Source organism: Ambystoma mexicanum, chromosome 4q (assembly GCF_040938575.1).
Source record: "Ambystoma mexicanum isolate Mex_15411 chromosome 4q, UKY_AmexF1_1, whole genome shotgun sequence".
NCBI classification, from domain to species: domain Eukaryota; kingdom Metazoa; phylum Chordata; class Amphibia; order Caudata; family Ambystomatidae; genus Ambystoma; species Ambystoma mexicanum.
This window is the reverse complement of record NC_090928.1, coordinates 690,328,701-690,353,982: the sequence shown is the minus strand read 5'-3', so window position 1 is coordinate 690,353,982 and position 25,282 is coordinate 690,328,701. Positions and strand designations below refer to the sequence as shown.

At 45.3% G+C, this 25,282-nt stretch overlaps 1 protein-coding gene across 2 annotated transcripts in view; it reads left to right on the top strand.

The window, feature by feature from the left end:
• Nucleotides 1–25,282, top strand: part of FERMT1 (FERM domain containing kindlin 1) — a 422,040-nt gene that overhangs the window by 129,013 nt on the left and 267,745 nt on the right. For both annotated transcript variants that reach the window (XM_069608276.1, XM_069608277.1), the window contains exon 2: nt 2,454–2,627. In XM_069608276.1, the coding sequence (XP_069464377.1) occupies nt 2,477–2,627 (151 nt within the window). In that variant the 5' untranslated portion in view covers nt 2,454–2,476. The remainder of the gene's footprint in view (nt 1–2,453; nt 2,628–25,282) is intronic.

Below are 25,282 nucleotides of genomic sequence, written 5' to 3'. Positions count from 1 at the left end.
ATTACCTAAGCAGAACCAACACATTCAGACTCTGCCCAACTCCAAAACTATTAACTTTCCCAAATTCTCATTTAAGGAAATCTCAGAAACAGAAGTCCTAGGCATACTCAAACATCTTAAACCATCGCAATGTAAGGGCGATGTGTGCCCCCCTAAGATCATAAAGGAGTGTGCCGAGCCACTTGCTCCTCTCCTGACCGCCTTCATTAACTCATCATTTAAAACAAGCTTTGTCCCTGACAGCCTTAAAGAGGCCTGGGTGCGTACCCTCTTAAAAAAACCTACGCTAGACCCCTCACAACCTAATAACTACAGGCCCATAACAACCGTCCCATTTCTTCTTAAAATACTAGACAAGGCCGCCCTAAGCCAAATCCAACTCTACATTGAAACCAATCGCATTACTAGATCTAAAAAATCAAATCACCCATATCTTGGGCAAGGGCAAGCCTGCCCTCCTACTCCTCCTAGACCTCTCATCTGGTTGACCACAAAACCCTCACCGAACATCTCACACATGCAGCGCACTTCTCCAATCAATCAACTACCTGAATTACCTCTTTCTTCGAAGGCAGAGCTATGAAAGTCTTCTCAAATATAGCAAATGCAGCACCCACCATCATTCACTGTGGTGCTCCTCAGGGATCCTGTACTGCCCCTACGCTATACAATCTTTTCATTAAGCCCCTTTTTGATAAACTGGATGCTCTTGGGATCACATACACTAACTATGCTGATGAGACCCAAGTGCTCCTTCCTCTGACAGGAACTTTTCACCAAGACGCTACAGTCCTAAGGCAAATTTACTCCACCATCCAAGAATGGATGGCCACAAATGGCCTCTGTCTCAACGGGGACAAGACTGGAATTCTTATTCTTGGCCAAAAGTCCACTCTAGCTAACCTAGATTCTCTCTTTGCTAACCTCCACATCGACAACTGCATCATCCCGGCCTTATCCTCTGTTAAAACCTTAGGGGTACATATCTGTCCATGAACAAACAAGTCAGCGCTATCGTCTCTGACTCTGCTTTGAGTACTAAGCTCATTAACACTATAAAACCTTTCCTAACAAAGGACAACAATCTCTTCATTGCCAGAGCTACTATAGAGGCCAAGCTTGATTACTGCAATGCGCTCCTAGCTGGCACCTCCAAGAAAAACATACAGGCTTCAGACTACCCAAAATAACTCGCTCAGAGCAGCCCTAAGTATACCTAAAAGAGACCACATCACACAAGCAAGAAAGACGGTTCACTGGCTCCCAATCAAAGACAGCATCACGTTCAAATTCTCACGACCACAAACAAATGCATTAACTACACAGCACCATCCTACCTCTCAGACACACCATCCAGATCACTCTCAACTAGGCCCACCAGAACATGCTACTCCAACCAACTCATTGTACCGCGCATCAATAGGGCCAAGGCAGGAGGGTTAGGCTTCCTGTATATTGCCCCGAAGCTATGGAATGCGCTCCCCCGTGCACTCAGAGCTGAAACTTCTCTCCATGCCTTCTGGAAAAACCTCAAAACTGCTCTCTTCAACTAACTGCTCATACCTTCCAACCTCTGCAGCCTCCCTATCCTCTTGCTTCCCTATCTGCTCTATACTGTTTGTGCATATTAGGATTGTCTGTTGTTTTTTATGTAACTAAGCTATGATCACCCACTGTAACAAGCGCCACGATGCCTTTGGGCTGTTGTGCGCTCTACAAATGTAAATAAATAAATAAAGGGTATCGGTGAGTGGAGCAATTCAGATATTTCATAGCAATATAATGATTTTTTGGATCTCAGTGAGGTGATTTGTTTGGTAAAATGTAATATGACAATTACATAGAGATGTTTTGTCTTTTAATAAGGGGATACATTTTAGACAGTGAAATAGGAAAATTGACATGTGGTGATATGTTTTAAACAATGACATGACATTTGTTGAAATGTGATGATTATTGTAAAGTATGTAATATGAAAAAATATTGAAATGTATGAATTGTAAATCGTTTTTATGTCGAGATATTTGCTTAAGGTCTTGTCTAACCATTGCACAATAATAATAATTTCTTAAAAAAAGAAATAATGTTTGATTCATCTCAGTTACGTATATTGGCTTTTTTTTGTCCAGTTTTAAAGTGTTTTTAACTTTCCCTAATAACAAGTACAGGTTGATTTCTATGTTTGAGCACTTGGGACACTTTTCTTTCTTTAAATTAGGCAATGTACTGTCATCTCTTTTCATCACTTGGCCAAGTGTGATGTTGAGTAACTCTTATATACTTTGCAGAGGTGATCTCATCAATTCAATTCAATCAATGATCTGAGTTAATTCACCTTTACACTGTCCTGCTCACTGAGAGCTTGCTCTAAAATGTATCATGTTACAATCTGATAACTTCTCATACAACTTCTCATACAACTTCTAATAGAGTCTTATATTTTGCTTTCCTAGGCGTTCAAAACAACATCTTCAACATGAGTACTGTCGCTGTGCATGGACCTACCTCTTGGGAACTCGGTGTGTCTGTCGATCACCAGTATGAAGAGGAGGAAAAGGAATTTTCCATCCGAGTATCTGGAGATCTCCATGTTGGTGGCGTGATGCTTAAACTGGTGGAGCAGATAAGTAAGCAAGTTGTTAATTTTGTAATTTGGCATTGCGCAGTCTTACCATGAAAATAATATAGGTGTAGTGTAGATTCGCAGTTGTTTCAGAATAATTGTTGGATTTTAAATTTCAACTGCACTTCGCTTTAGAAATCCTACCGAATTACCATAGGAAGCCCACATGTTTGAACTTGATGGCATGATCCCTTCCTCCCCCCTCCACCTTCCCCTCCTCTCCTCTCCCCCCTCACTGATGAATTGCTCTGCTTACTGTTTTTATTGGTTTGATTCATTGTAAATTGCTTCTTGGTTATAATGCTCTATGTATTCTGTTGTTATAATGTAAAGCGCTTCGGATGAAAGCGCTATAGAAATAATAAATGCAATACAATACAATGATTTATGGGTGTGCAGTTGTAAATAACAGTCTGTTTTAATGTTGGCTACTAGGTGGGGCTAGCACCACCTACAAGCCTTAACTATTGTATTTGAGTACAGCTAGGGAAAAATGGCATATGAGGAAGGACACAGGTTGTAGGTGTTGGTTGGTTATTTACCCACCCATTGATTGCCCAAGGCCATGCTAATCGCCTTGGCCATTCACTCCCAATTTCTACCCCTCCCTGCCCAAAACACATCCTCCTGGGATCTCTTTTAGCTAACTTTATTACGCCTTGCCATCAAACGTTGTGCTCGAAGGGCCTGCCAATGTTTTTTCAAAGCAGTCTTCTTCTGAGAGTTAATAACTTCATTGGAGTTGTAAACTCGCTACTGGTGTATTAAAATGTCAAGCAGGTCTGCCTTCCGCCCATCTCTATTTATAAGCACCATGCATGTCCTTCACTGAAGTTCTGTTAAAACGAGCATTGGACAAGGCAACAGTTTTGGCTTGTGTATAAGTATTAGGCATTTGCCAGCCACTGCTATTGTATGCCCAGGCGATCGCACCATTTTGCAGCTGCTACCTTCGATGGGCAGTTAATACCACTACAGCAATGTCTGACGAATACCTTTCCCAATGCCTACACAAAAGCCAAAACAGTTAGCATTGCCATTGCTTGTTTAGTCTTCTAGTTAATGCTATAATCTGGGGGTAAAAACACGTTTTCTCACAGTTCCCAGTGTGCTGCAAAATATAGGCTACTTGTAATTTTAAATGTTACTCTGGATGTTTCAAGAATTCACAAACTGTTTCACAAATTAGGATGTCTACTCTCATACCCCTTTTTGTAACATTCCACGTGATACCACCATGCAACCTGGAAGGTGGGAGATTTGGCAGCACACATCATTCACCACTCCCCTGCATCATTAACGTGCTCTGTTTGGATCATAGGATGCTCTGAATTGTGACACAGCATCCTCTTCCATGTTAGAGGAGGAGCTGGGAAGTGTAGGGATCTTGTAGTAACCCAAAAAGTGAGGTTGCAGGAAACTTCAAATGTAAATTATATCCTGCTCGGGACTTTAGAAAACTCAACCAATGGTTTGTTGGGAGGTTGCCCAAGGTTTGTCCAAAATATTGCTGTCACTTCCCCTGGTAACCATGTTTAAGGCGAAATACAGATAAAATAACTATCTGTTGATATTCAGCACACTGCAACAACACATAAGCCGCACCAACAGCACACGAGAACTGACATTGATTCAATACTCGCACCAAAGCTCAGCACCTGGTGTATACCGAGTTGAAGCTGCCAACAGAACAACACTCCTCTCACTATCCTACTCCCTCTTCACCTCACTAACACATCCCACCTTCTCTTTTGCAGATCCGCCAGAGCGCCTGGGGACCAACTCCGTTGGTGACGGTGCGCAGTACAAATACCTTTAACATTTAACATATATTACCTTTCAATTGATGTCAAAAACAGTAATCGCTACTGCCAGTGTTCCTATTTTGGGTACTCTTGTGAGAACTGATTTCAGTGTTGAGACTTATCAGTTAAATTGACTCTTAACTACGAAGCTAAGTTAAGCCTAAAAGAAAAAACAATGGACTGCATTTAATTGGGCCTCTCCCCCGACGACTGTCCACTTGAGGAGGTTGCCGCATTCAGAGTGATAAGTAGACCGGGTTGAGTGGAAGCTGATTTTTGTGCACTGCTGTAGTCTGCTGTTTGTGCCACTGCTTGTCCTTGCCCGGCTTCCTTCTCTCTCTCCCACCTTTAAATCACTGAGGCGATGGGGCGCATTGTGTCCTTGTGGAGCCTTCAACAATTGGACCAATAGGGTTGTTTATGTGTTAGTGGAGGTCATCAGCTCCCCTGGCCACTCTTACATGTCTTCAACAGTTTCAACATCGGCTGACACGCAATCCACACATGAATGAGATCCGTTCTCTCGTGAGTGACCTCTCCTTTTTCCATTGTGAATATACCCAAAGAGAAACTAAATGCACCCCTCCACCCTCTTTACAGCGTGGTGCTAGACAGAAACCACATTGCACATGCACAAGGATTTGGCCGAGCACATGGCTGCGTATGGGAGTATTGTAATGCTTATTCACACAATTGTGGTCTTCACGTGTTTGCCGTTGGATTGCGAAGGGGATAGTACACGGACCGCCAAGTGAGGTTAATTTTGTGAGGACAGGGTTTGAATAACGCCTCCAACTATGCCTTTTTGATTTGATCTTGTTTTTATATATTTTCTTTTTTTTATTGTTTTGCTTTTGTTTGCCCATTGACAAATAAAACCCAAATATACCATAGGCAATCAGGGACGTCACTTCACCAAAATGCCAGGTGTAGCGGAAGTGAAATTACACAACCCTTGAACTCTGATGACATGTCATTTGAACCCACCCCAAAGTGACATCACAGGAAGCGATGGAATACAACCCTTCACCCCTAGACACAACAGGAAGTGGCATCACATAGCATTGTTCCTAAGTACACTCCGACAAATATGGTTACAATATCACCATAATGTTGTATACATTTCACACAATAATAGTGTATCATTAATATCAGTGTGTATAGGCCCAAATTACTGTGAATGCAGGCAGACGTACAAGGCCATGTGATAATGATGTGTTATTATATAGCACTTACGCTTAAACGCTTTATATAGAACAAATATACATACAATATCACCAAACCTCTGTGGCACTCTTCAACCTTAGAAGGATGAAAGGCTGAGTTGGCCTTGTCAGGATTCGAACCTGCAACCTGCAGATCACACACACACACATGCATCGCAGCAGCGAGCTAGCTTGCCAGCTATAGTAAAATGAGCAATTGCCTGTCTGAATGTTCTCAGTCAGAAAGCAAATTACACTCTGTAGTGGATACAATTAAACTGGTAACTGAGATTTAACAGCAGGCCAGTTCATCTGCAGGTTGTCCACATGTCAAGCCTGCATGGATGTACTTTTTAGGCTTCAGAGGTTGGCAAAATACATACCATGGGGAGGGTTCATAACTGTGTATTGAAGAATTTAGAGTAGCGCAGGGAAAGCAGCGCACTCACACGGCATCCTGTACTCTGGGAACTCGTTACCTCATAGATGCAAACAAACATCCTAACCAGCATGCCATTTCTTTTTTTTTTTTTAAGAGGCCTGAACAAGAAACCCAGCCACTCCAGAAACAAAGAGCCACATGGCATTGGCCACACACAGCCCAGGAGCTTCAATTTTTAAAAAGGAAATAGATATATATATTTCTGAGGCTTGGGGAATCTGCTTAGATCACATGCTGTGCATAGGCCGACATCTAGTGGAAGCTGCGGAGTATTAGTTTGTTTTTCGAAACTCGAAAATGGACGTCGACACAAGGCGTGCCAGTAATACTATCCCTAGTGTGACGTCCACTGTACCCATGATCCCTCACGCGTGTAGGACCCTCAGATTGTTTTTTTCCACCATACTGGTCGGAAGCATTTTGCAGAGTTCCCTGGCCTTAGCCATATTTTTGCAAAATATCGTTATATTTTCCCCATTCTCCACCCCAACGTCGAGTCACCGAACTTCCACACTCGATGCCGGGCCGGAGAAGAAATCGACTATCGACAGCTGCACGACGGATTTGGGCCTCGGAAGGCCTCTGGCCTCGGCCCGGGCCTCGGAAGGCCTCTGGCCTCGGCCCTGCAAGTAGGGAGAGTGGGGGGTGGACATACTCTACACTCTTTTGGCATATAGGTACATTCTTATATATTCCTACACTTAATAGCCTGCTGCCACAAGGTGCGTATGGAGGGTACCCCTTTCCAATTCTGCCCCAAGTGCAACCGCAAGTACCTTTGGGTTGACAGACACGCCACGTGCAACCTCTGCTTGCCGAGGGACCACCCCGAGGCGAACTGCAGAGCGTGTAGTAGGTTTAAACCAAAAACACTTAAGGACCGTTCGATCAAGCGTTGGGCCCACCACGCCAGGCGTCAGGATGCCATGGCAGCAGAGGGCGCCTTCAGCGATGGCAGCGACGCTGTGCTTTCAGACGGCGAGGGCAACGTGGCATCAAGAGACAGCCGAGCGCAAGTCCCCGACCTCCGAAGGGCAGGGCGGCTATGGGGAAGACCCCTGGCGACACAAGCACTACCCACAGCACTTCCACAAAGCACATGAAGTCCAACCGAGACTCGATGCGCACGTCGAGTTCTCGGAAAGAGGCACATAGATAACGGTCCGAATCAGTGTCCTCTGGGAATTCTCGATCTAGATCGCCGCATGAGTCCAGGCAATCATCCACTGTTGCCAAGAGTGCTTCGCTCCCCAAGGTAACGGAAGTTCAATCGTCGGAAGACGAAGCCGACTTCCATCCCCAGACCGCACTCCAGGAGTCGGCGCCCGCAGACCGTGTAACGGCGGCTCCCGAGTCCCTACCTCCACGTTCTAAAGATAGGGACACTACCCCCGAACCTCGACGCCAGGCGTCGGAAGGCTCCGAAGGGGCTAAAAAGCAGGGAAAACACTCTTCCGCCCACGGGGAGGGGGGAAAACAACAAAGGAAGCAGTCTCAGCTTCCTCACACACCTCTAAAACTTTCCACTCCACATAAACAGACAGACAAGTCCCAGTCTTCTGTTATCCCAAGGACCCCTGCTAAAACCAGTAAGTCTAGTCAGGATAAGGGGGAGAAAGTCCCAGAAAGGGTCATTCCCAGTTCTAGAGAATGGTCTAGTGATGACATAGACGGGGTTATGTCAAGGATGTCATCATTGGCAGATTTTTATGCAAAAAACCCTGAACAGTTTCTCACCTATACTCCCGACGGGTCAGCACCCTCAGGCTCTAAGGATCCAATACCTCCAGTTAAGAAGTCCCGGTTTGAAGCCCCAACACGGTCTTCGGACCCCTTCTATATACAGCCCTATTCTCAATATCAAGGGGATACATCCTTTTGTGAGAATCCAGATTTGGGCATGTTGGAAGAGCAAACTGGTATGGCTACTATGGGGATGATGAGGACCAAGAAGAGCAAGAGGAAGACCCTGAGACCTACAGAGTAGATTCCCCGGTAGAGAAAGAACCCCCGATTACCGACTCCCCTGTCGACAATCAACCTCTCCTGAATGAAGTTCTGTCCCAAGCAGCAGAACATTTCCTCATTGACACCCAAGGTGCTCAAGAGGAGAGGGACTTCGCCGAAGAGTTAGTGGAAGAAAGGAGGCCTGTTGCTCAGGCCATCTCTATCCTTAAGTCTATTCAGAGAAGAATAGACCCTTCACTTTTAAATCCTAACCTCACCAGGGCAGTGAACCCCAGGATTGAGAAACTTTTCAGGACAGCCCAATCGGACCCACTGTATATAAGGGGGCATCTGAAACCGGACTCCCTGGTTGTGAAAAACACCCGTAAGAGGGCTGGAACACCCTTGTCATCGTCCGAAGCTCCTCCCGACCAGGAGAGCAAGAAACTGTATGGTTTGGGCAGGAAAGTAGCCTTCACTTCCGCCTACCAGGCAAGGATTGCCAACTCCACCCTGTTGGCCAGCTGCAACTGCCATCAGTGGGAAGAAGTCGCGGCACTCATAGACTCTCTCCCAGAACCCTTAAAGAGCCAGTTGGCACGAGTTGCGGCGGAGGGAAGAGCCGTGTCCGGTTGCATTTTAAAAGCAACCTTTGATGCCGCGGATAACGCCGGCAGATTGATATCAGAAGTAACTGTTATCAAGAGACACGCTTGGTTACGGCAATCTGGATTCAAAGCTGAAACCCAAGTATCATTGTTAGATAAACCGATGGAGCCGGATCTGTTGTTTGGTAAGGCGGTCGAGGACGCGCTGAAAAATGCCAAGGACGAGTATGAGACACTCAAATCCCTAGGCCAACTAACCAATAAACCCTCTAATCAGAGAGGGAATGGCAATTTTCGTCGCCCACGCGGCCAAAATTCCCAGAGAGGATCTAACTATTCCCAGGGGCAGGGTACACCGTGGAACAATAATAACCAACAGTCTACCCAGGTTTACGGCAGGGGTAATAAAAGAGGACGTGGTAAAGGTAGAGGCAGTCCCAGTAGAGGAGGCGGCACGCCTCCACCAAAACAGTGACGCTCCGTTCAGGGTCCCTTCTCACGCAACCCCAGTAGGGGGACGCATTTCCAACTTCACCCAAGCTTGGGAAGGGATCACATCAGACAGATGGGTGCTGTCCACAGTATCCGCAGGGTACTGCATAGAACTGTTAGAGCGTCCTCGGAACCATCCTCCACAACAAAGAATAGATTCTTTGGAACACCAGAAGATCCTCCTCGAGGAGATCGTCAATCTGCTAGCAAAGGACGCGATGGAACTCGTCCCGGGACACCAGGTAAACAAGGGTATTTATTCAACTTACTTCCTTGTGCCAAAAAAAAAGATTTGACAATGCGCCCAGTATTGGACTTACGGCCTGCAAACAAGTATGTCAAGCCCCAAAAATTTTGCATGATTACTCTCCAAGAGCTAATCCCCCTCCTAAAAAAGGGGGATTACATGGCAACATTGGACATGAAAGATGCCTATTTTCATATTTCCATGTTCCCAGCGCACAGAAAGTACTTGCGCTTCAAGGTGGACAGTCAGCACTACCTGTTCAAGGTACTGCCCTTCGGGATAGCTTCGGCTCCAAGGGTATTCACCAAGGTACTGGCGGTGGCGGCAGCACACCTACGCAGGGAGGCAATCCCGGTGTACCCTTTCCTGGACGACTGGCTCATCACGGGGGAGACCCCAGTAATTTGCAGAACAAACATTCAAAGGACAATCTACCTCCTCTTCGAATTGGGCTTCTCAATAAACGAGAAAAAGTCAAGTCTGGTGCCAAGCACCTCCAAACAGTTCCTAGGAGCTATCCTAGACACTCGAGGGGTTGACCTTTCCTTCCGAGGAAAGAATTCGGAATATACTGCTGCAAATTCCGCAATATCAGTCCGGTCGCCAGATAACGGTACGCAAAGCAATGCGGTTGCTGGGCATGATGGCGTCATGTGTTTACCTGGTCCCCCACGCGCGCCTGCGCATGCGTCCCATGCAGGAATGGTTGGCGAAACAGTGGTCTCAGGCAAGTGGTCAGTGGGACGATCTAGTGGTTGTTTCGCCAACACTTGTACAAAGCCTAAACTGGTGGACAAGAGAAAATCTGTCCAAGGGGAAACCCTTTTACGATCCCGAGATACAGGTGGTAGTCACAACTGATACATGCCTGACAGGGTGGGAAGCTCACCATCTCCACCACACAGCTCAGGGTCTCTGGTCTCACCCAGTGGCCTAGAATCACATCAACCTGCTAGAGCTTCTGGCAGTATTCAGAGCGCTTCAAGCGTTCGAGCCCTACCTGCTAAATCTGTCAGTGCAAATCCGGACGGACAGCACTACAGCCATGTTTTACCTGAACAAGCAAGGAGGGACTCGTTCGCCAAATCTGTCCAAGCTTGCCCAGAAAATGTGGATATGGACACTCAGACGGAACATCTTCTTGTCATCGCAACATGTTCAAGGGGATCTCAATTCCCTAGTGGATGCTCTAAGCAGAGACCCCCTCCCAGAAGAACATGAATGGTGTCTACACAGAGAAGTCGTAGAAGATATCTTCTCTCAGTGGCGTTTCCCCACTGTACCTATTCGCCACAAGCGAAAACAGACAATGCCCAGGATTTGCATCCAGGTTCCCCCAACCAGACTCCCAGAGGAACGCCCTGTGGATGAACTGGTCAGGAATGTTTGCGTACGCTTTTCCACCAACTCCTCATTAGGAAGGTGGTCAACAAGATGAACAGAAAATCGATGACGCTTGTCCTGGTTGCTCCCATGTGGGCGAGACAACCGTGGTTCCCACACTTAGGCAGATTAGCGGTGTGCGAACCCATCAAACTTCCGGCCTGGTACAACCTACTGTCCCAGCACCTAGGTCAAACAGTGCATCCTCAACCCAACTCAATGAACCTGGCAGCATGGCCCCTGAGGTCATAGAGTTCGGACATCTCAATTTACCACAGAGGTGTATGGACATCCTAAAAGAATCTAGGAAGCCAAACACGAGGCACTGCTACTTTGACAAATGGAAGAGATTTGTTATCTGGTGCCAGAATAAACAAATCAACCCAGTTGATTGCACTCCTTCCATTATTGTTACATACATGCTCCATCTGCTGGATGCAAGGCTGGTTTTTAACTCACTGAAGTTACACCTGGCAGCTCTGTGGGCATGCACCACTTCCCATAACAAGGTGTTGTGGTGGAAAGTACCAGTAGTTAAAGCCTTCATGGAAGGAGTAAAGAGACTTCACCCTCCTATTTCTAACCCACCACCAGGATGGGCCTTAACGTGGTGCTATCTAAACTCATGGGCCCCCCATTCGAGCCCATGCATAAAAGCAGTCTGAAACACCTGACTTATAAGACGGCCTTCTTAGTAGCAATTACATCTATAAGAAGGGTTAGTGAAATTCAGGCTCTGTCAGTGCAAGATCCCTTCTTTACTGTCCATAAAGATAAACTGGTTTTACGCACACACCCTAGGTTCTCACCTAAGTTTATTTCTAAATTCCACGTGTACCAGTCCTTCGAGCTTCCGGCTTTCTTCCAAGACCCACAGAGCTCGGCTGAGGTGAAACTACACACCCTAGATGGGCGTAGGGCGGTCCTCTACTATGTAAACAAGACCAGACCGCTAAGGAAAACAGACCAACTGTTTGACTCCGTAGCTACAGGCAGAGAGGGGGATCGCGTCTCTAAAGGTGCCATCTCTAAGTGGATTATTAACTGTATCCAGCTGTGTTACTCCCTTTCTGGAAAAACTCTGCCTTTCACGCCAAGAACCCACTGTACAAGAGGCATTGGGGTCACTCTGGCTTTCATTGCAAATGTCCCCCTTGACACCATTTGCAAAGCAGCTACTTGGAGCTCTATTCACACTTTTACTCAGCACTACTGCATTGACACCCATTCCAAGACAGATACCCAAGTGGGACAAGCGGTTCTAAGACATTTATTTGCTCATGACCTTTCTCACATCCCACCTCCTTCTTCAGGTACTGCTCGCTAATCTATGCACAGCATGCGATCTAAGCAGATTCCACAAGCCTCAGAAGGGACACATTACTCACCGTAATCGTATTTCTGATGCTTGTATCTGCTTAGATTCACATGCGACCCACCCTTCCCCCCCTCTGAGAGAAGGCGCATGGATGCTTGTAGTCTTACCTTTCTTTCTATCTGCTTGGATCATCTGTACTCAAGCTTCTCCTCATGCTACCTCATGTCAGAAAAAATACAATCTGAGGGTCCTACACGTGTGAGGGATCATGGGTACAGTGGACGTCAAACTAGGGATAGTATTACTGGTACGCCCTGTGTCGACGCCCATGTTCGAGTTTCTAAAAACAAACTGTAATACTCCGCAGCTTCCACTAGATGTCGGCCTATGCACAGCATGTGAATCTAAGCAGATACAAGCATCAGAAATACGATTACGGTGAGTAATGTATCCCATATTTTTTATGGGTAGCATGGGAGACCACAAGGGTTGCGACCCCTGGTGACCCCCAAATGGCATCCCTGTAGGCAATATGGGATCAAAGGTTATATACACTTGGAGCAGGAGTGCTTCTTTAGTTCCTTCTCCACAAACCTTGCCAGGTCCAAAACCCCTTGACATTTAGTGCACATTATTCTGAGGTATTCTTATTCATAGGGCTTTTTCATCTGGCTGCTGTCTGTCCTTACTCTACTTTGATTCTCACCTCCAACGCCTTTTGAATTGTCCTTTTTTTTTAGGCTTTTTTTAAATATTATTTTGTTGCTTACGTTTTCACATCTGTGAACAATGAAAAACACAAATTTATAGAAAAGTAATGCATGCAGTTGAAGCTTAAGCACAATTAGCGATGCAGCAATCCTCACAACTGGAGTGGCCTTGTGCTTGCATACTAACTGTAGATCCGTTCACCTATCATATTGCCCAGAACAGTTTAAAATAATCCATCCAGGGATCAAATACTCTAGCACAGGTGTGGCACCCATTGACATCCAACATCGTTTATTTGCTGTATGCTTATAATTAGTAGTATTGAAACCTAATGGGCCTAGCCAATCCCCCTCCGAAAACAGTTTGAGCCACCTTTTTTATTTGTTTACATTGAGTTTATTTGATTTAGCTTCATTTTGTTGCTTTTGTAGACAAAGGGAATATTCTATCAAAGTGTACCCTACAAAAAGTATAAACATAGCCAGGCACACGTGAATTGGCAAAGAGCCTTTCGTATGCTAATTATGTCCGTCTTCTAACATTGGGGAAATGAATGCCTGTGCATAATTTACTTATGATAAACTGGGTCACAAGTCTGATACACTGGGTCTGTGTGCTTTTATCATAATGTAGCTTCAAATCCCTGTCATGTATTAGTGCTATAGCATGCATACAATACATTTCTCCTGCCTGGCAATCTGTGTTGTTTAGTAAACCTGGGCAGCTATCCCCAAACCCCTCGCAAATCCCTGCTGGCTCAATTGCTGGACTCTGGTGAATCTTTTTTATTTATTTATTATACGTTTCAGTTCATAGAACCTTTCGTATATAAATTCACATTACACATAAAAAAAGAATAATGTAACATTATATGAGAAGGCAGTTTTTTGGTTGGGTACATCTTTCATATTGTATTTGATAAACCATCATTCTATTCTTTTCTATAGAAAAAAACTTGTATTTTTATTTTGTTTTGGTGAACCACTGTTTGTTTATTTGTGGGGGAAAGGGCAGGGATGCGGGGGTAAGGGGAGGTCTGATGCTGTCTTTGCTGGAAGGGTGCAGTGATCTGGAAGCAATTGAGCATGATCTCTAATCCTCCTGCTTGGAATCAGAAGTTGGGCAGACACATTTTATGAGCATTCTTGTGGTGGAGCATACAAACAATCTGCCTCCCCCAGCAGTTGATGATGCTGCTGCAGAGGATGATGGTATTGCTGGTGAGTTGGATGCTACTGGAGGTGACTGGGTGATGGTAGGAATGGTGTTGACACACTCCGGTGGGGAGGGGCCAGACAAAAATGCAGGGGCCAGGATTAGAGTCCATACTGCAAGGATTAGGAGGGAGAGCCAATGCCACATGGGTCATGAGGCGGCATGAAGCCCAATGTGGGTTTAAGGAAGGCCAAAGAGTTCTTCAAAATTACAAGCAGGGCACGAAGAAAGCTCCCTCTTTGCCACCATTCTCTTGGGCCTGCGATTACTTTGTTGCTTGATGGGGTTTCAGCATCAGAGGCTGAATCTGTTGTGTGCAACTTGTGCCAGTGTCCAAGGAATTAGGAGGGGGAATAGCTCTGCTACCCATTTACTGGGTGCCATAGCACTTCTGAACCACCTACAGTGCTGGCACCAGGATGTGTATGGCAAGTTCCACTCACCCCAACCCATACCAGTGATGATGAGAATGCAGCACAAACCTCCCGTTAGGCCAGAGGGAACAGCGACTCCATCGTTGGATGTGCAGACTTGTACTAGTAGTGAGAGCCCTGTTCATGAAGTGAAGGGTTGGTCCCTACCCACAGAAGGGCCAGGCCACTCCCATGTGCCATTTCAAGGAATGTGAGAAACTGGGTTAAGGTCCCAGTGGTCAGTGTCATGGACAACATTGCCCGGTAGATTGGGTAAATGTGCCTAATTTGTAGGCACATCTTCAGCTGTGATAGAATTGGTGCATGAGGCGGTAATGGCCAGTGAACAACATCATTTATTAGAAGCGCCACCCCCGATCCCATTTAAAAATGCTGAGTTTTGTTGTGATGGTAGTGAGCAGAGGAACTTTGCAAATATTATTTGTTTTGTTTCTGGAAGGGGGCTATTTATGTTTTCATTTATGTCACCCTTCCCTTAAAGAAAAGGTAATGTACCAGAAAATTACAAAAGATAGACATTTGAAAATAATTCGGAACCCCCGCCCTTCCTCAAAATAAATCCAGAAAAGAAAATGACATGATAAACTTTGTTAAATTTGGTTTGTTGTCATGTTTTGGTTGGGTGTTGAAGAATAAACGTGCAATTGGAGGTGGAAGTTTGAAAATCAAATGTCCTACTTCAGGATTTGAGATGGAATTCTTTTGGATAGGATTAGAATCATATAACAGTCACTGAGACTTTAGTCTCTCTGTCCTCTTTTCTCTAGACCATGCACCATTCACATGCCTAGACAGGGTGCCTGTAAATAGGGGCACTTATCTTTCCTAACACAACAAACAATAATCATTCAGAATTATTCAGTCTGCCCTGTGGCAACATTGTTGTATGCCTCGCTGAGATTTGGTACTTTTTGCAATAAGTACCACCACATTAAGCTACTTAGGTCAGACTTATGCGGTTCATCCTGCCACCCTTCACTATTCTGTTGCATATTATCTCCTGAGACAAATGTAACAATTCATCCTGTGCCCCCACCCTAGCAGATATCTGTACCTCCACCTCTTCGAGACAGAAAAAGGCAGCCTTTTGCCCTTTCCACACTGAAACAGGAGAGACATGAAAGGGCTGGTGGTCAGTTTGAATTTTGAAAGTAGTTCCATAGAGTTATGGTCTAAATTTCTTCAGGGCCCACACAATAGAAAAACATTCACATTCAATGGTTTTCCCACCTTGTTTCCCTATCTTTTAATTTTTTACTAATAAAGCCGATGGGGTGCTCCCTGCATTTGCTATCCAATTGGCTCAAGACCCATCCTATCCCTATGTTGGAAGCATCCGTTTGGACTAGAAAGGCCTGGGTGTAATCTGAAGCTCTCGGCACTGGAGCTTTACATAAGGCATGTTTCAGCCCCCGGAAAGCCTTTTCACGGTCCTTATTCCACTTGACATTTTGTAGGGTATTTGAGAGAGGCTATGGAATTCAGAGGTGAAGCTATGGTGCCATAGCTCTCAATGAAGTTCCTGTAATAACCAGTAAGTCCTAAGAAGGCTCTTACCTTAGTTTGAGTAGTTGGGGGGGCCGAGTCATGTACAGCCTGTACTTTGCTTTGTAAGGGCTTGATCTAGCACCCTCCTACCTCATGACCAAGGTAGGCCACTTTGCTCTGACCAACTTGGCATTTACTTGCTTTGATGGTCAGATTGGCCTGTTGAAGGGCCTGCAACACATGTCCCAGGTGGTCAAGGTGTTCTTCCCAGGTAGGGCTGAACTCTGCTATGTCATCCAAGTATACCATGCAGAAGTTCTCTAACCCATTCAGAACATGGTTAACCATTCTCTGGCATGCGGCAGGAGCATTCTTTAAACCGAAGGGCATGACCGTAAACTGGTACAAGCCTTCTGGGGTTGAGAATGCTGTCTTCTCCTTTGACTGGTCAGTCATGACAATCTGCCAATAACCACTTGTCAGGTCAAAAGTACTGAGGAATGTTGCCGAGCCCAGCTTATCCACCAGTTCATCTGTCCTTGGCAAGGGACGGGCATCAGTCTAGGTAACTGTATTTATTGCCCTATAGTCCACACAGAATCTAAGTTCCTTAGTTCCTGTCTTTGGTGCTAACACAACTTTGCTAGTCCATGGACTTGTGGAATGTTCAATCACTCCAAGCTCAAGCATTTTATTGAGCCTCTTTTATGTGATCCCTCACATTATCTGACATCCTGTTGCCCCTGCTTTTAACATGTAAACTGTCACCAGTGTCTGCCATGTGGGCCCCAAGGAGTCAAGCATGGTGTAAGTGAGAACAGAGGGGCAAAGTGAGTTAACACAGCCTTGCACTTCTCCTGTTGCTGCACTGTCACATTAGTAGGGAGTTTTACCCATTCTACTAACCCATCTGAAGAGTTCCCCCTTAGAAGATCTGGGAGAGGCTCACTCTCTTCCACTTCTTGATCAGAAGTTATGAGCAAAGCTTCTATGTCTGGTCTGGAAACATAAGCCTTCAAACGGTTGGCCCGAAAGGCCCTGGGTGCTTCCTGGTGTTGCCCAAGTCTACCAAACAGTTGACCTCCAAGTTTTCCGACAACTTTGAAGGGTCCTGTCCATTTGTCCTGTAAGACCCTCTGTCTTACTGTGACCATGATGAGAACTTGTTGGTCTGGAGTGAACTCCATGATGTTTGCCTTCTGGCCATGCCATTGCTTAACCAGAGCTTGAACAGCTTTTAAATTCTCAGTAGCCTCTATCATAATGTGTGTCATCCTCTGTCTAAGGCCTAGCACTGACTATTAATCCTTGCTGGTCTGAGGGAAGGCACACTCTCCAGGCACCCCTTGATCAGGGCCAAAGGTCATTTTACAGGATTACCAGAAAGTAACTCAAAGGGGCTAAAGCCCACTCCAGCTTGTGGAACTTCTCTTCAGGCAAATAGAAGGCATGGCAGAAGAAGGTCCCACTTTCTTCTAAGTGGTTCTTCCAAAGCTTCAATCATGCTCTTCATTGTCCTATTAAACCTCTCTACCAACCCATTTGTCTGAGGATTGTAGGCAGTTGAGAACTGGTAGGTGACCCCACAGGTGTTCCACATGGCCTGCGTGTAGTGGGACATATAATATGACCCCCTGTCAGATACAACCTCCTTAGGAAATCCTACTCTGGTAAAAATACCAAGTAGGGCCTTAGCCACTGCCTGAGCAGTAACCGTTCTTGTTGGAATAGCTTCAGGGATCTGGTGGCATGGTCCCACAAAACCAATATAAATTGGTTCCCTGAAGGTGTTGGAGGGTCTAGGGGACCAACAATGTCAATCCCCACCCTCTCAAAAGGAACTCCCACTATTGGGCAAGGCACTAAGGGTGCCACATTCCTGGCTCCATTCTTACCAGATAACTGGCAAGTGTGACAACTGCTACAGTATTTTTCAATCTCTGCATCCATCTTGGGCCAGTGAAAGTACAATTAGACCCTCTCCTTGGTCCTCTTAAAGCTTAAGTGACCAGCCAGGGGGACTTCATGTGCCAACTGTAGGAATATGGGTCTCAATTCCTGGGGTACCACCAGTTTCCTTAGGTCCCTTGGAATAGACTCCATGGGCTCACTGTAGATAGGTCCATCCTTCCAGTATAGCCTGTGATTCCCAGGGTCTTTCCCTTCTCTCTGGGAAGCTGCCTGCTGATGCGACCTTCTAGAGAGGGGTCCTCTCTTTGTCCCCTACTGAAGTCTGTCATTGAGGGTCCATCTTCTGGAAGCAAAGTCTGCGCTCAGGATGGTCTCTTGGATCCAGATATTCCAGACAGGGTTGAATCCCCTCCTTTTCTGGCTCATCATGGTTCTTCGGGGGATTCCTTTGGCATCGCCTCAGCCTCAACTGGTGGTGGGGGTCACAGGGGCGACCTCTAGGTTTTCAACAGGAACCTTTTTCCTTGTTGTAGTTTTGGGCTTTGCACCATTCTATCCTTTAGAGACTCTAGGTTTCCCCTTGGTCTCAGTTGGAAGATCTCTTAAGGATGCCTCTCTGGCATTCCTTGTCAACTCCCTTCTCTTCTTAGAGGGTGGTTTGGTTGTGTTGGAGACTACACAACAGGCCTTCAAATAATTGCCCAAACGTACCCTTCCAGGTACTTCTGACTGAACACTTACAGATATCTTTACAGCCATCTCATTACATTTAATGATAGCTGGCAGTACTGGGCCTATTTGGACTGGCCCTCTTGCTAACTTGGTTAGCCTTTTGGGAGCCTTATCAACTTCCTCAAGTTGAAAGAAACTTTCATCTACCACAGTTATATTGTCCCCAGTGTCTCTTATGGCAGGGGTGTCCTCACCATTTCCAAGCACACTGTCTTTATAATACTCTTTAGTATTATCAGGAATGGAATTATAAACCTCAATGTTCTGTTTCCACAGACCCAGATATACTAAAGAAACTCTAGCCTGAACACCAATGGGTTCTTCAGCTTGAGGGTGAAAGCTAGCCCCCGTCATTGGTATATCCACATCGTGTGTGAATGCCAAGCTGACAGATGGGATCCCTGAAGGTTTACCCTTACATCTGAGATCTCCTTTCACTGGGGCATCAGACTCACAAACCACACATTTACCAAAGGTCTTTTGGAATGGGGGTTTCTGATGACCTCCCTCTGGTTTGGGTCAAGAGGTTTCATTAGCCCTATAAAGTTGTATAGGGGGATATTTACCCTTGTTATGTTTGTGGCCCCCCTTTGGTGGGGGATTTTTGGGATGATGTTTCTCATCCTTCTTATGCTTTCCCCCCTCCTCTTTATTGCGAGGAGCCCCAGAATCCATGTGAGTAGCCCTGTTGGCCACCCACAAGTCAGCAACTACTAGCTTCTTGGGGTCAAGTTCCTTAGAGTCAGCAAGGTGCTGTCTCCGCTCTGGAGAACAGGCGTCAAAAAAGTTTTCCAGCATGAAGAAACACCTCATGCCATCATAAGAGATCACCTTGTAGCCCTTAATCGACCCATCTAGGTTCTTCAGGCTTTCGCACACCGAAGTGGCCCACAAGTTACCATCTCTCTTCTTGTGGTCTCTAACACTGTTTAGATATTAGGAAGGGGTCTTCCCAAACCTGGCTATGAGAGCAGTTTTTACCAACTGGTAATCTTGTCTATCAACATCATTCAACTCAATCACAGCATCACATCCATTCTGGGGGAGCCTAGAGATTACCCATTGAACAAACTCACTTTCACAGATGCCTTGAACTTTACATGTTAATTCAAATGTACAATCAGGAATATCAGTTTTCACATCATACAAACTCACCAAATCTTTGGGGAGCCGAGGGTTCCTGCTTCTGGAGTGGTCTGGTAAAGAGGACGGTGAAACAGAAGTGGAATCAAGGGACAATCTTTTCATCTCTAGTTCATGCTGCATCTCCCTTTCCCTGATTTGCAGTTCCTTTCTCATTTCTTTGTCTCTCATGTAAGACTGAATTTCCTGTTTTCTAAATTCAAGCTGCATTTTCATTTACTCTATCTCTAGAACCAGCTCAGCTGGTACGTTAGATATAGGTAGGGGTGAGGTTAGTGCATTGGGAGGTGGATTGGCATTTCCATTCTCTTCCATCTCATCATCTACCTCCTTTTCTGGAAGTCGATAGCTAAAAGTTACACTTTGACCATCATTATCCTCTAGATCAATTCTGGAAATAGGGGTTAGAGGCCTCCTTGTAGTTTGGTAATTCAACAAGGTTTGTATTAACTCTGCTTTTTTTCCTTTTGTACGAATACATTTATCTTTACACATTTCTTTCAGTTTTTCAACACTAAGAGATATAAGAACTTCTGCTTTATAATTTTCCATAGTGGACATAATTTTAGTACTTCACAGTATAGTGACATTGAGGATGGATTCTTTGAGTGCAATCCAACCAGGAATCAATGTAATCCAATGTACACAAATCCCATCAGCTGTAACACCAGTGTTTGGGTAGGGTTCCTAAAATCCTACTGGTAGTAAGACTTTAGTAAGCTATCCCAGTGGTTCGTAGATCTCACACTTAATATCAGTCTGTACTAACTCAGGACCTTGGTAGAGTGGCAGAGTAGTCAGGCTTATCTTACGAGGAAAGGGTGAGCTGTAGGTAAGTACGCTGAACCTAGTTGGACATGCACACCAAAGAAACTTACACTTACAATATATATACAATTATATTTTTATTATATATACACCAGAATATACCAGAAACAGGGAGGAAAATGGTTAGTTAATGTAACATTAGCCTCGTTCAAGGTTCTAGAGAGGGTTTCTTCGCCCAGTAAGTCTTTTAAGTCCCAAAACCCAACCCTAGCAAGAGGCAGTTCGGAGAGGGCTCAAAGACTTGATAAGCAGCAGAATACAAAGAGTTCCTGTGGATTTCTTCCAGTCTCTAGTGTTATAGAAGCAGCAAGTTAACAACTAACAAGGGAGACCTTTTAAAGGACTTGATGAAGGGACACAAGCAGCGGCTTCAGTCTGAGGAAAGAGGGGGTTACCCTGGACACCTCTACGTGCACTCCAACACTCTGGAGTGACTTCCTGGAATCATGTAAGTAATACCCTTTTCCCCCACAGTACCTTAGGTTAAAAGAAAATGTTCATGCTGGATGCTCCGCGATGTTGCAGCTCTGGACCCGACCTCTGTATTCCTTGGTCTAGTGCAGTGGTATTCAAACTGTGGGTCGCGACCCCCTAGGGGTCCGCGGGTGCATCCCAGGGGGGCCCTGAGAGCTCAGCATGAAAAAAGATTTTATTTTTTTTTTTTTTTTTTTTTTTTTTTAGATTGGAAGAAATGGGCAGGGGTGGCCCACATGGGCGGGCTGAAGCATGAAACTGTCTCAGGCAACAATGAAAAAGTGGGCCACAGTTGTAAATGGATATTCATTCCTTTAGTCACAGACTGGGCCTCATTACTACTATGGCGGACCAGTAACAACGGTGCTGGTAAGCTACCGGCACCGTTGCTACCGTTCCGCCATAGTAAGAGTTGTGCTCGTGGGTGCTTGACAGCCCCCGACAGGTCTGACCTCAGCTCGTCGGATGCACCAGCACCGTTATTAACGGTGCCGGTGCATCCGAGCTCCCCCTTCCCATTTGAGCCATATGGGGCTCAAATGGGAATGGGGATCTACCGGCACCTTCGAAAGGGCAATTATCATGTCCGCCTAACTCGGCATGACCTAGTAATTGCCCATTCGCGGGTGCCAGACCCGGATGCAACTCCAGTGGCAGCCGTGCCGGTTTTACCGGCACAGCTACCGCCAGAGTAGTTATGAAGCCCACTGTTTCAATAGTACCCAAAGGGGTGCTTTGTGTTAAAATGTAAGTAAATTGTGATATATTCAGCAACAATGGTCAACATTACTAACTGCATAGTGGCCCCTCACCCATTATGGAGGAGCTAAGGAGCCAGCCCAGTGAAACAGTGAGCACTCCCTCAGCTGCTTTATCCAGCTAATGGAGTGCTCCTGGGCTGGCTGAACTGTCAAAGGGAAACACTGTTTCCCTTTGACAGTTCAGTTTAGTTCCCCAGCCGCACATGCTCACTGAGCCATGCAAGTGCTGGGGCGTTTTGCTTCGCCAGCATTGCATAGCTCATTGGAAATGCTGGCTGGGGCACTGCATGTCTGTATGTCCGAGGGGGAGCTCCTGCGCCTCCTCGCACATACGGACAGAGCAGCTGGAGCAGCACCCACACACAGGCCAATGCAGAAGGTACGTTTATGTTCATTGTTTTTATTTAAACATGTGTATGGATGCGTTATGAGTGAGTGTATGGTGATGGATGCTCATGTGAATGATAGAGTGATTGCTGTATGAATGTGCAGCGCCTTGCATATACACATAATCATGTTCATTGTGTTAGGACCAGTGGGGCCCAGGGGACAGGGATGGTATCTTTTTACCGGACATCTATCATTCAAAACCCTCTGCCTTGTCCACAAGGCTTTCTGGGGCCTCGGTCCAAAATACCTTCAGCTATTCCTCCACAAATACCTCCCCTCTCGAGCTCTTCACTCCTCTACCTCCAACTCCCTCAGGGTCAGTCGTTTATCAAAGAAACGAGCTGGGGGTAGATCTCTGTCTTCGGCTGGGGCCTCCCTCTGGAACAGCGCCCTGCCACTCTAAAACTTGAGGAGAACCATCTTTCTTCCTGCACTTATCAGACCTACCCTGTCTGCTGCCTTAAACGTAGCACTTGCAAATTGCTGGCTGCACTACCACTGTTTGTTGCCTTTATTATTTATTTATTGTTATTTATCTGTTTCTCCTCTGCTTCGCACTTTCCACTTCTCCCCCCTTCCATGCACTTTTCCCCTCACACTTGCGCGTTCTCAATGTCACTGGGCCTAGTAAGATCGCTGTTTTATTCTCCTCTGTTCCCCTCCCTTGCCTTGTCACGCTCTGAAACACTTGTGTACGAGCGCGATAGAAATAAAATATCAATGCCTGCCCCCTGGACTCCCAGCAACAATTGCAAACTGTTTGGCTATTTACCCATTTTTTGTTAAAAGTATGCTCTACAATGCAACATTTTAACCTATTATTTAAAAAAAAATTCACAGGGGGAAACCCCCCCGAACCTCCCCTTAATGCCCCTCCACTTAAAAAAGATTCACCAGCCGCCACTGGCCCTCAGACTGTGTTGGGAACGGGATGGGGGAACCGAGGGACTATGGTGGGAGCACAATGGGCGGGAACCATGGGATAGTGATGGGAGCAGAGTGGGGAGAGCCCTGGGTGTGTGATGGGGTGGGGAGAGACCAGCGACTGGGTAGGAGTGGGATGAGGGAGCCCAGCGACTTTGATGGGAGCAGGTGACGGCGCGCAATATATACTGTCCATTTGGCATTTCTGGGGGGTCCCGACCTGCCCAAATTTTGCTCAGGGGGGCCCTGGCCAAAAAAGTTTGAAGACCACTGGTCTAGTGACTGAAGGCCGGACAATTATGGGGTCTCTCCACAGCAGTCTCGAGGGAGGACCTGGGGTACGACTTTCAGCAACTTCTTGTTTCACCCTGCGGTTTTGGCGCTTTTCTACAGCATCAACAAAGGACATGGATCACGACCAGTCAATCATCTTCGCTTCCTAGCATCCCACGCTCTGATGAGAGGGTATGGGCAAGTTGGATCGGATCTCTGGAGTGTCCTTATGGGCTTGACAAAGAGTTGGACGGATCCTGCCTATCCACGATGATGCACTCGAAATGGGCAGCAGGTGTCCTGGTATCTGGGTTCCGCAGAAACTTCTAGGACCTCAGGAGATGGCTCAATTCAAAGTTCATCTTGGGACTGGTTGCTCCCACCAGCCAAACGGAAGGAGTCATCCTCTTCAGAGTTCCTCTGTGGCATAGAAACAGGGCCAAGACAGCAGTGGGTGCTTCACGGTGTTGCAAAGGGTCTGCAGGCGTCTATGGTCATCTTCTTCGGTTATTTCAGCTTCCAGTGGTCAACTTGCTTTTCACTCCAGAAGCCTCACCTATTATTTTTATTTTTTTTATTTTGGTTGGCTGAAAGCATTCAACCTTTCAAAAATTTCTTCATTACAAAATACATTGATTTTTTCCAGTTTTACAAATTTACATGTATCATTTTTACAAAATTTATATCACTTTACCAATTTTTACGCTTATTCATACTTTCCATAGCCTATATACATGTTTGATTGATTTGATAAATTTTACAGATTTGTTACAAAAATAGTAAACAGTGTTCAATTCACAGGGATAATTGGCAAATAATGTTAAAAGTTGAGACTCAAATAAATACATAAAAATCACATATATCCTAAAATTTAAAATACATTTGTCAATTGGCTATGGGCGACAAATTGCGTGGTAATATCGTTTTTATAAATTGCGTTAGAGCGATGTTAATAGCAATGCGATTGCTTGTCATTAATATAATCCATATCTCATATGTTGAGCGATCACAGTATAGTTGTAATACATTACAAAAGTAATGTTTTCGTATGTCACTCAAAGCAGGGCATTCCACTACTAGGTGAGCTAAGCACTCTAATTGCATAGCGTTTTTGCAAAAACGGCAAAATGCCTCAGTTTTTGGAATTGCACCTCTTCGCGCTAGAATTTGGTTTGTGGCCTGTAAGTTCAAACGCAATCTTAACATTTCAGAACGAACATGATGTGATGGAGATTTTAAAAGATAATAGGCCATTTGTTTAAACTTCTTGTGAGGAAATAAATTTTGATCGAAATCTACATATTTTTTACATAGCTCTTGGCTTACATTCCAATCATGCCAATACAATCTTTTTTTTGCTAGCACAGGATTTTTAAGTAACAAGTCAATTGAAACATTTGCACTGGCTAGAGCATTAATGATTTCACTTGTCCACTTTTTGGGGAATACATCATTGGATTCACAAATATACATTGCAATTGCACCCAACATATTGTTAGTTTGTATACCCAGAAGACATTTTCGATAAAGATTGCAAAATTTCCAAAGAATTAGACCAAACAAGGAAATGCTACCAAGTTCATACCTTAACATACACAAGGGAGTACACACTGGCAAGCACAGAACTGTTTTCCAAAATTTCCCTTCAAGTCGGTCCCAGTAAGTTCTAGATTGAGGTAACAAAGTTTCTGCTCCGTAAGATAAAATCGGAACAGCTTTTTGATTGAAAAAGGTTGCCACATGCATTATAGTGAATTTGCCGTACTTGTATAGGATTATTTTGGCTTGTGAAATCAAGGTCATGACTTTGGCTTTTACATAGTCATCATAAATTTGATTTGACATAAGGCCAGAGAAAGGTAATCCTAGGTATTTATAGCTTGGTACCATCTGTAAGGGAACTTCACGCAAAAACCACTGACTTCTCA